This window comes from Neopelma chrysocephalum, unplaced genomic scaffold, assembly GCF_003984885.1.
Source record: "Neopelma chrysocephalum unplaced genomic scaffold, ASM398488v2 Primary Assembly neopelma1_97065, whole genome shotgun sequence".
Classification (NCBI taxonomy): Eukaryota; Metazoa; Chordata; class Aves; order Passeriformes; family Pipridae; genus Neopelma; species Neopelma chrysocephalum.
In genome coordinates, this window is record NW_020925707.1 from 1,865,901 (window position 1) to 1,877,745 (window position 11,845).

The 11,845-nt window shown below is 36.2% G+C and overlaps 1 protein-coding gene across 2 annotated transcripts in view; it reads right to left on the reverse strand.

Annotated features, from left to right (window-relative positions):
* Positions 1-11,845, reverse strand: part of CHD1 (chromodomain helicase DNA binding protein 1) — a 61,285-nt gene that overhangs the window by 10,004 nt on the left and 39,436 nt on the right. For both annotated transcript variants that reach the window (XM_027671239.1, XM_027671238.1), the window contains exons 19-30: positions 9,627-9,776; positions 8,892-9,040; positions 8,556-8,652; positions 8,343-8,438; positions 7,183-7,359; positions 6,853-7,013; positions 5,491-5,532; positions 4,624-4,754; positions 4,111-4,249; positions 3,238-3,388; positions 2,117-2,239; positions 1,615-1,752 (exon numbers count right to left, since the gene is read on the reverse strand). In XM_027671239.1, the coding sequence (XP_027527040.1) occupies positions 1,615-1,752; positions 2,117-2,239; positions 3,238-3,388; positions 4,111-4,249; positions 4,624-4,754; positions 5,491-5,532; positions 6,853-7,013; positions 7,183-7,359; positions 8,343-8,438; positions 8,556-8,652; positions 8,892-9,040; positions 9,627-9,776 (1,554 nt within the window). The remainder of the gene's footprint in view (positions 1-1,614; positions 1,753-2,116; positions 2,240-3,237; positions 3,389-4,110; positions 4,250-4,623; positions 4,755-5,490; positions 5,533-6,852; positions 7,014-7,182; positions 7,360-8,342; positions 8,439-8,555; positions 8,653-8,891; positions 9,041-9,626; positions 9,777-11,845) is intronic.

Below are 11,845 nucleotides of genomic sequence, written 5' to 3' on the forward strand. Positions count from 1 at the left end.
ATCCTTCCAGACACAAGAAAAATACGATAGCAAATAACATAAGTATTGTAACACAGGTGCAAGAATCATTATCATCTCTTTAAACACATGCTGGAAGGGCACATATAGAAACTGTTGCAGAAAAGCAAACCAAGGAATGTCCAATACCTGAACTGAACAAGTACTTAGATGAGGTATGAAGTAATCAGCCCAAACAGGACTCTAGTGTTTACGTATCATGGAAACCTTCTAGCAACAATCCAGTGACTTCAACTGTTTCCTGATAATTCTAGCAGTTAAACAGGTAAGTTTTAAATCCTGCATGCAGTATGGAAGCTAAGTAGCTGAGGCCAATCATTTAGGTGTCTCTTGTATATAGTCTAGTTTTCAGGAGTGCAAGTGATACTCAGTGTCCAAAAGTATTGAAGTGATGAATACCTGTTATTAAATACACAAAAGGGGACAGCATTCTAGGCAATTTCCCAAAACACAGTAAGTCAATCAACTGGTTGGCAGTGTCTTCTGAGCAGAGATGAAGTTTTAACACTTATTTTTAAGTAGTATGAACCCTTTAATCTGCTTAGTTTTAGGGTTTAGTTGCCCATGTTAATTTACTGGAAACTAGTTGACACATGCAGTTCTCAGTCTTTCATTCCAAGCAAATTATTGCAGCTATAAACATAAGACAGTCTACACTGAATTTTTTTTTGCTCTGGCTTTTAATTTTTTCATTGTACAATTTTAATACATACAGGAATGCTTTAGTTAAAAATTACTATACTTTTATAAATTTATCATGGTCCTTCTAACACTGAATAAATTTCAACTTTGTATTTCTGGAAGTATTTTTTCCTTTAGAACAAGTAGACAATTACAATGGTTTGTAATAGTTTACTTAAAGCTAGTAGGGAGTAAATCATTGGTACATATAGATTTCCACTGATTTATTTCAACTACTTTCAAAATCACAAAATTAGCTGTGACATAACCCTAAACTTTTTATCTCTACTGGTTTTCCTATGTGATAAATGACAAAACCAAAAAGATCTAACAAAAGCAGAGGCCTGAAGAAATATCGGAAGCAACAGAACACAAAAAGATTAAACAGTCAATTAAACAGTCTTTTTGGATAACGAGAGCCATGATGTATACAGGAGCTCTCATGTGCAAGCCTTGAAATATAATTTTTTCATGCTGCTCTTTCTAATTGAGCCTGATGATTTTCCAGAGCCTGAATAAAAAAACTTTACCTTAAGAATCACTGTCAGTAGTTATAACACACTAGCCAAAACATTTAGTTTTGCAATTGTGTGATACATTAGGCTTCCATTTCTATCAAATGAAGTGTTGAAATCTGTAAAGAATGCTGAATCTGAGCAATATCACCAGTAACTAGACAATAACATTTTTGATAAAAATTTGGAAAATTACTCATAACGTCTGAGTTATGGCTTATCATTAGAATAGATACAATTTTCCACATGCCTGCACTGATACAACATCAGTGGCAGTGGTCACAGGAAAAGGACAACGTTCAGGTGCTTTAATTTTATTAAGCCAAGTAGAAGACAAAATACAAATTGATACTAACAGGAAAAACTAAATAGCCATCTTTACCATGTGAAAGATACTCACCTTATTATCCTCATCATCATCTTCATCAGATTTTTCCGAGGGCTGTGGTGAAGAATCACTTTTTATTTCTTCTTTTATTTTTGCAGCCTTTAGCATCTTATTCTTTTTAGTTCTTGCTTTCCGCCTCTTTGAATTGCCCTGAAAGTAAATTGATCTCTTTAACAATGTCAACTGACAAGCATCTTTGCGCTACAGTTGCAAAACAGGTATTTGTTTTTACATCAAAGAGAGGGTTCCTTTTATTTATTGCCACTAATGACCACTGCTTTTTTCAGGACTGGAGACAGCATAGTGCAACAGTAGAGAATACACACAAATAATAAGAGAATAATACAGTGTGAAACTTGCAATAAATTTCCTGAGTTAGTCTCATGTACTATGATTAACTATAGAGTAATACTACACAAATAAAAAAGAGCAGAACTAAAAAAAGAAAAGGATCAGCAGACAGGCCCAGAAGCATATTGTTTTATTTCACTAATGCATGCCAAATTTTACTTACTGCTCCAGCAAGCCTTTGTGCTTCCTTCCTTGCAAGGTCTTTATTCAGTAATTTAATGAGGTAGTCTGCACGGGTCTGCAACTGCTTGGCCTGGGGTTTCTTATCGGGATCATCAGGCAAAATCTGAGGAGAACAATGGTAGTTTCACAACTGTGAGTACATATTATCAATCGTAGATGTTAGCCTGCAGCACACAGAACAGAAAAAGCTGTGCAAAAGGAAGCGCTCCAACTATAAACAATTCACTCCAACTATACCTAACAAATATGCCAGAATGCTTGGAGCAATGGAGAATTTCTTAAAGTTTTCACTCCTCTCCGATCAAGCAACCAACGCAGAGTCTTGGAAATTGTCTCAGTTTAAAACTAGCTCAAAAAACCAGCCTCAGTTCATCTATGAAATTCTAGGCACCTATACCAGTCAGTCACTGAGCTCCTGGCTCTGACTCACTCATCTTCTAAACGCAGAACTCACTGCAGTGTATTGCAGATGCCGAAAACAGAAACGTATGGTTTCAAAAACCAGACAAATTAATGGAAAGCAGGAGTAGGTATCATTATTAAACAAATGTGGACACAGACGTGGCTCCTCACATCCCAGATCTGTAGGCTGGTGCCACAAAATTTACTTCATTCACCCCAGTCTTTCCCTCAGTACCTGCCTCTCACTATTGCTAAGAGGCTACTGCACTAATTCTGGCATAGCTACTCTCAATGTTGGGAGAGAAAACAGCTTCAGCTGAGGAACCTGGGGACTAGGTGGGGAAAGGGAAACTGAATCAAATCTCTAGAAAAACCTCCCTTCTCAAAAGTTCAAGAACACAAAATTAACAAAACCAGAACATCCAAAACAGTGAAGGAAAAGACTTGAAAAGAAAAATTCAAGTGACAGAGGTCCAGCCACATGAGATGGCAACACAACTGACTGCAAAAAGGATACTGCAACCAAATACACAAGACCCTAAAATATAACAATATAGATAGGAGGATAGTCTGAAGTATAACTGATGTATAATATAACTGCAATTTCATTTATTATAAAATAAGCTCTTGCGGTAACTCTATTTAACAGTATCACCACCTAAACAAATAGTCCTTAATGAAATGTTGTAGATGACATACCTTCTGTGTCAAACTGAGATCAGGATCCATTTTTATCATTTCCCAGCTGCCATAACCATATTCATAGATGCCTATTAACAAGTTGGAATCATCTTCCTTACCCCATTCTATATCAAAATGAGCAGCCTTCGTGTGGCACGGGATGACATATCTAGAAGAAATGGATTAGAAAGACAAATAAAGGATTTTTACATCTGAAGCTTAGTGAGGGAGAAGGGAACATACTAGAAGTGATGTAAGTAGATTTATTTTCTCTGCTAACAAGCTGGTAAATTTAAGAAATTAATCCAAGTGTTTATTATTATATTTTATTAACATTTCCATAAAGTATTTATTGAAATCAGCACTGAAATGTCTTTTAAAGCTTATTAAGACTAAAATATGAAAAACAGACATCTGTCTGTTGCCAGAAGCTGCATGACAGAGTTTGTTAGCCATGAATAAAAGCAAAAATCATCATCCAAGTGTAACTGCTAACTAAATGGATAGTTTGGAAATTGTGATAGACAAGGTGGCAAGGGAAAAACTTCAGAGAGTAGAAACAACAACTGCTGTGCTTTGAATATTCCTCTCAAGCAGAGGCATTCAGCACCTCCTGAGCAATTCTGAATTCTAGTCCTAATTACTATTAGTAACTGAACACAGTTCCTAGTGAATACAGTTGCGAAGTCAAAGCTGTTACCGGCTTCTATGGCAAGGGAAGAAAGGATGAAGTACCGATGTGGAACAGGTTACTGCTGCCATTTCTTACAGGGATTAGAGGGACAACACTTTTAACAGTGTGCTTTGAGTCCAAGTTGTCAGAAAAAAGGTAATAAAATTTAACAAGTTTTCTACATTACTGCGCCCTTTAAAAAATATAAAAATCAATACCTTTTTCTTTCTTCTGGATCTGAAGGAATGGATTTGTGCAATGGTGCCAATTCTTCTTCATGAGAGATAACTAGCTTTGCATTCACCTGTACTCCTGAGATTCGGAATGTTGGGCCTTTAACTTTCCCAAGTCTCCCTCCTAAAGATAAATACAAAGCTATTAAACTATTTACCTTTACAAATACCATCAAAAAAATGTAAAGAAAGCAATTATATCAAATGACCTTAACTAAATGCTTGAAGTAAGCTCCAGAATGAAAGAATCTTCCAGATAATTTCCAGGATTATTTTTAAATTTCACAGCAAAGCAAAAACGTACTGCATTCTCCAGTGACAAGTCACACACAGAAAGGGAAAACAGTCACCTTACTATAACCCCTTTTTTAAATCACCCAGTATGCCAACACTGTTGTATTTTCCAACAAAACTGTTTTCTGTTATGATTAGAGTGTATGAGTAATTCAGTCTTCTTGACGCTTTTCAATGACCTCTCAAGCCCCCTGAACACTGTACCTGCTCTTTCTTGTCCAGATGAATTGTCCTTTAAGGCTTTAATGCATCCATTATGTACAAGCTCTCCCAAACGTCTAAGATCTGTCTCTGATTTATCAACTAGCTCAGCATCTCTAGCTACAGCATCTAACCTGTAACAAAACAAATACACATTTTTATACCTCTGAAACTTTGGCAACTTTGAATGACTCCTTCAGACTTTGGTACTAGAAAAATGATCAAATAAGTTACCAATAATAATATCAAATAAGCCACCTGTGCTTTCTGCACCTTGTACAATTTTGAACAAAGAAAAAAACTGTATATGATTCAGGTAACAAAGGGTGGTAAAAAAAGGAAGTGTAAAGGACACTAACCCTAGTGTTGAGTTAAATTACTGCACATTTCCTTAGAAAAGGAATCATTATATCATATATATATATATGTATCATATTTTCATATGAACTATTAATATTTAAGGAAAATAAAGTTGGGAAGTTTTTCTTAAAATAGGAATAATGAAGAAATATGAAAATTGCAATATGAAAAATGCAACACTAACTTTGACAGTGGATGCATTGATAGGCTTTCAGCAGGTTATCAAACATGACAACTGAATGACTATCAGAAATGAAGATAAAACATGTCAGCAGGTAAACATAAAGAAAGAGAGTAAGTATTCCTGCAAATGGAAAGGTCTGTTGGGTGGCTGTTTGCACACACACCATACACAAAAAAGTGAAAGACTGTCAGCTAAAGTCATGCTATATTCAAGGCAAAAAACTAGATGATGTATTTTCTCTACTGCCTAAGGTTTCATGGTACATTCCATTTTTTATGAAAACAAGATTCCAAATTACTACACAAATAATCACCAAACAACTTTACCTTTCAAGAGGGCCACCAAATTTCTTGTAACTCTTGATAAACCTAGTAACAGAAAATAATTTTGCCATTTAAACATATTCTTAACAAACTACATTGCTTTTAAAATTGTTTTAAAATTATATATGGGCAATGGGGGGGAAGGTACAGTGAGTAGGGCAGTTTCATATATTTGGATAACCCAAACAAAGTCAGTTTTATCAGTTTAAGAAATGATGTAAATAAAACAATAGAAGGTATAATTTATTTCAGAAATTACTTTATTAAATTTCAAAACTCCAAAGATTCAGCAGCTGTATGTATCTAATCATAAAAACTGAATGCGGATTTACAGTATATCAAGATTTCAGACATTATGTTATGCATTATATAGTGATATAGTTCTTAAAAGGAGCAATCTGCAACAGGTTAACTGGAAGATTTTGGAAAATGACATGAAAAATACTTGGAAAGAAACTGGAGATACCCAGAATAGAAAGACAATTAAATAAAAATAAATAAAAATAATTTTAAAAAAGAAAGAAAATTTCCTCAGTAACCAAGGTCTCAGATTGCTAGTACAAGCACAATAATAGCCTTGAAAAAAGTGCCAATTCGTTGTCTTGTCAGATGACATGGAAAGGCAAAAAGGATTTTAAAAGTTATTCCTCAAATCAAAATATTTTGAAAGCTTTACAGCATTTTAGAGAAACATGCATACTTAGATTTCAGCAGTAAAGCAGCATTTCACAAACCCAAAAATGTAAAGCAAAACAATTCCTCCTCCTACCAAAAAATATTTTAGCAGATATTTAGCAAATACTGAAGGGACCAATGGTAGTACAAGTTTCAAATAAGATTTTATATATTTTAGTTTTAAAAAGCATGATATAACAATTCAATTACAGTGCCAAGAATTGAAAAAAAACCCACAAAATCCACTCAATTTTTTTTTGATTTGTCACAAAATAGATTTACATATTCTTTCAGCACTGCAGTTTTTAGATAAAATGGTGAGAAGCAGACTATTTTGCTTATTTTATTTTAAAAACAGTTCACCCATTGTAAAATCACTGTCAGTGATCACACAGTGAAATCACTGTCTTCATGCGTTGCAGGAATTAAAATAAATCAATCAAGAGTATTTTTCAAAACTAATTTTATACCTCATTAAAATGGGTTCAAATTCTTGCCATGACAGTTCACTATGTCAGCACCACAAAGTACAAAAGGTAAAAACATTAAATGCCTAGAATAAAAAAATTTCAGACAACTTCCAGAAAAACAGACTGCCTTCTGTATTTTCAAGCCTAATAATAATCATCATGTTAATAATAATAGTAATTTCTTGCCCCTTTAAACATGACTTGTGGTCCTGTATCTTACCGCCTGATCTCTGCATCGCTAAATCCTTTAATATTTTCTCGAGGAATAGTTCGTGGTCTTCCACGTTTTTTTGGCCTTTTTCTTTCTGAGATGGAATCACTATCAGATCCAGAGTATCTTCTGCTCCTACTGCGCCTCCCTTCACTTCCATTAAAGCTTATCTAGAATTCCAGAATAAGTAGTTAAAAGCTATGTGATTAACAAACACAAGTTTGTTTTACCTACCCTGTCAAAAAAATGTGTTCAGAAAAGGAAAAGAAAACCTAAACCCCAACAGCAACAAACTAAACCAACAGAAACAGAGAATTACAAGTAAGAACCAAGAGACACCTGTTTTGCACAGTTTCTCATCCTTGGGAGCATGTATATTTCTTCAAGTTCTTTCTGTCTTTCTTCCTCTTCTATTCTTCGCCTTTGGACCTCTGGAATTATTTCTTCCCAATTTCTAGAATTTCTTTCTGGTTCCAGCTCAATATCATCTTCATCCATATTGGAAAAGTTGGCCACCTTGTATATCAGAATATACATATTTTCATCAAATCAACACATGACTCTATTTGAAAAAGATTGATCAACTACTATTTCAAGAACACAGAGTTACAGATGGCATATTTTATGCATTTATACATATTATATATTTATAGTTCTATTTATATATATACCCTTGTTTTATAATCTACGTAAAATTTACACATACCACTTGCTTCATGAAACAATGAAACAAGTCTCTCATGAAAGTATTTTTCTTCATTTAGGAAAGATAAACTCCTTTCAACATGGGCTAAGATGAGAAATGAGAATCTTTTTCTTCATTTAAAAGTTGACTAATATGGATGCACAGTGAAACAACTCCCTCGTGGCTGTATGATTGTTGTTTAACTTCAAAATAGGGCTAACAACATTTGAATGCCTGACTTAATGTGAAACTATAATGATATAAAACTAACCAAACACTAATACACTGTAGATATCAAAATATGTTGTAAATAAACAATCGGCAAAAGAGTTATTTAATAATCTCCTGAACTAAACAAATATATCATGCTTTGCTTTTTTTTCTGTAAACATATTTAATGTGTTTAACTGATAAAACTTAGAAATACCTGATGTCCAAGTTTACTTCAGGGCTAAAAGCTACTTGGAGAAATTATCAACTACGAAACACAAACTATATACTGCATTCAGTGATACTAGAGCTGCTTGACAACAAAGGCAGCAAATAAAACACATAACTACTTAGAATTCTAATGATTAACACACCCATAAATATATCTTTTTATTATCAAAATACGTCACATATTTTTAATTGCTTTTACTGGTGGTAGGCACCATGTATCGGTGAAGATATTTTATTAGAAAGTGATAGAGAGTTGACTCACTGACACATCTATTTCCTAAGAATGAAGAGACAGATAGGTACACAAAAGAGAAACAGTACTGTTTATAACCAAAAGTATAATTACTGTAGGAAGGAGAGAACAAAGCCATACCTTGAACTGTGAAAGCAACTCATCTCCTACAGTTAATGGACCTGGTTCATTTTCCCGAGTTTCAGCTCTCTTCAAGATTTCATCTATATCCATTTCCTACAGATAAAAAAACCCCAAAAAAACACAGAACCCCAGAGAAGTTTCTCTTTACAGTTAAATAATTCATACATACTTTTGGCTGTTTTATCTATCTAGTCCAGAAACACTGCTTACTTGGGGCTCCTGTTCTTCTCCTTCAGGTTCTTTAAAAAGTTCCTCAGCACCAAACTTCAAAATCGCTGATAACTCCTCCTTATTAAAAGGTGTTGAGCTGAAATACATGACATTTCAGGAAAAACACTTTAACTTATTAACTTGAAAAAGTTCTCTATAATCTTAAGTCATTTAAGACTTTTTACTGTTAAATAATAACTCTCCATATATTTAAGATACATATTTAATGTGCAAATAAAAATCTACAAAGACTTTGCATCTAATTTATTTTGCCTTTCATTAACAGAGTGAAATATTCCTAAGGGTGGGTTAGTATAGAAACAAACACAAATATACCTTGAAGGAGTAGAGCCAGTATGTAGTACAGTTTTCCCTGTAGTGTCCATTCTCTGAATTACTAAATGATCTAACACCATCTTTTTCTTGGCTCGTTCAAGAATATCTTCTTCCACTGATCCTTTTGTGACTAGTCGATAAATATTTACCTATGTGTATTTCAAAAAAAAAGTAAGCAACAGCAAGGAGAAATCTCAGTCTTCATGGCATATCTTCAGAATTTATTGATGGGTTTCAAATATGAAATACTGGTTCAATCATGTTACCACAGTCTTTACAGTAACATTTAAAAAATCTCAGATAAGTAAACTCTTACACCTATCTTTCATAAACTTCAGTGACTCCGCACAAGCATTGCCACAGGCAATAATGTCATATTTCTAATTGTTATAGTATGTCTTCTGCAAGAAAGAAACAATCTTGAAGAGAACTAAGAAATTCTTAAGCAAGGCGGATTTGTCTGATATAGCAGTTATTTTCTAGAATGACACGATGCCAAGACAAGCCCACAACTCTTCTCCCTCTCCCATCCAAATACCACAGTTGTCATATTATTTGTCCCTGTATGGAGATTTAGAAAAAAAAAAAAAGAGCACTCCTAACATATTTGGCCAAATGCAGAAAGTATTAGTTATTCTCAAAAATACATGAAGACTGAATAGTGCAGCCAGAAAGTAAACAGCTAATGTACATAACACTGCTTTAGGTCTGGAGCTTAAAGCCGAGTGTGTGTACCTGTTTCTTCTGTCCAATCCTGTGTGCTCTAGCCTGTGCTTGCAGATCGTTCTGGGGATTCCAGTCAGAATCAAATATAACCACAGTATCAGCAGATGCCAAGTTGATACCTAATCCTCCAGCTCTGGTGGACAGTAAAAAGCAGAAGTCCTGAAATCATAAAGTAAGAAATAGTTTTCTATCCAATGACTGTAATATTCCTAAAGGAACCAATACAACACTTATTTATGCAGTACGTAGGGTAGACTACAAAATCACATACTACCAATTCCATAAGTGTTTTATGGTTAAAGCTTTTTTAAGTATAAAGCAAACACTGATTATAATTTTCTTTCACAGATAGTTACTGACTTCTCAATAGTTCAAAGGAAGCATCCTGGAAGATGACCACTGTCATGGGTTTAACCTGTGGCTGGGTTTTAGTAGCAGGGGTGAGGGGGCTATAGGGTGGCTTCTGTTAGAAGCTACTAGAAGCTTTCACTGTCCTATGAAAAGCCTAAGGTAGCCAGTTCCAGGAGGGATTTCCTGCTGCTGGCCAAGGCTGAGCCAATGAGATGCGCTTCAGCGATAACATATTTAAGAACAGGGGAAGAGAAGGTTGTGGCACAGAAGAAATTCCAGTCCAGGAGAACAAGCAGTCACCAAGGTTGGTGCAGCCAGAGAGGGGGAAGAGGGAGGGGCTTCCTCCCCCTCCCCCAGAAGCAGGGCAAAGACTTAAAGCTGAAGCCCCTGCAGCCCATGAAGAACCACTGGGGTGCAGAAACCCTCCTGCAGCCTATGGAGGAGTCCATGTTGGAGCAGGCAGATACAAGAAGGAAGCTGTGACCTCCTGTGGGAGGCCCAAAATGGAGCGAAGTCCTGTGGGAGACCTGTGGCCTGTGGAAGCCCACGCTGAAGCAAGTTTTTCCCGGGTAGGACTTGTGGCTCCGGTGGGAGACCCAGGTCGGTACAGCTCAACCCATGAAGGACTGCACCCCCTTGGGGAAGCCGTCCACGGGGCAACAGATCGAAAAGAACTTTGCCTGAGGGGTGGATGGACTCAGGCTAGAGAGGTTCATCAAGGACTGTCTCCCGTGGGAGGGGCCCCACGAAAGCATGGGAAGGACTCAGAGTTGCAGAGACTCCCCCCCGTAGCCCGTGGTGAAGACCACAGTAATGCAGGTGTCCCCCTGTAAACCACGGAGGACTTTCGGACTGTAAAGAGCCGACTGCAAAAAGCTGCTGCCCGAGCGATGGACTCAAACAACGACGAACCTCCCTTTCCCCGTCCCCCTGCACCACTGGGGGAAGGAGGGAAGACCTGAAAAGAAGGAGGGGTGGGGGGAAGGGGAAGGTGTTTTAAGACTGTTTTATTTCTCACTTTTTAGCTCTTATTCTGTTAGTAATAAATTTAAGTTTTATCCTCACTCTGAGTTTGTTTTGCCTGTTAACACTGCCTTCTTTCAATCCTTCTCTCTACTCATGAAATTCCTTTGCTATTCTTTTTTCTTCCTCTCTCCTCTGTCCAGCTGCAGAGGGGAGGAGAGAGGGTAGTAGAGTGGTTTTAATAGGCCTCTGGCATCTGGCCAGGGTCAAACCACGTCAACCACTGACCAAAACGACCAAAATGTCCCTGGCCCAAAAGTACAAAAGTACAAAAGACTGGCCCAAAAGTACAAAAACCTTACTCTTAAAGCCTTGAATGTCACAAAGACCCCCTTCTACTCCCTGCTCCAAGACCTGGAAGACTAGGCAGCCATATCAGAGCAGGGAAGGTACTTGAGCCTACACGTAACTGGTTAAGAGAGAGGAACCAGAAGTCTTCTGCCAGGTTTAACGCTGTTCAACACACTCATGAATAATATGAAAATGGGATAAGCAAGGTGAAAAAAACCTGTTACAATATGGAATTACTGAATCACAGATAACTATGAAAGACTGCAGAAGGATCTTGATACATTGAATAAAACAACATATGAAAACCAAGATGAAATAAAAAAGGTTAAAAAACCCACAAACACAATTTTCAGTACAGTTACAGGAAACAGCAAACCATTACACTCAAGAAAGAGTCCTGAAAATTGTTTTAAACATTTCCAGGTAGCCCTTAGCCCAGCAACATAAAAACTACACAAACCCCATACAAAATATTATGAAATTTTAGGGAAAAAAAAAATAAAATTTTGGAAATGCATGGTTTAAATTCCTCTTCATCTCAAAAAATGTACAATGTAACTGAA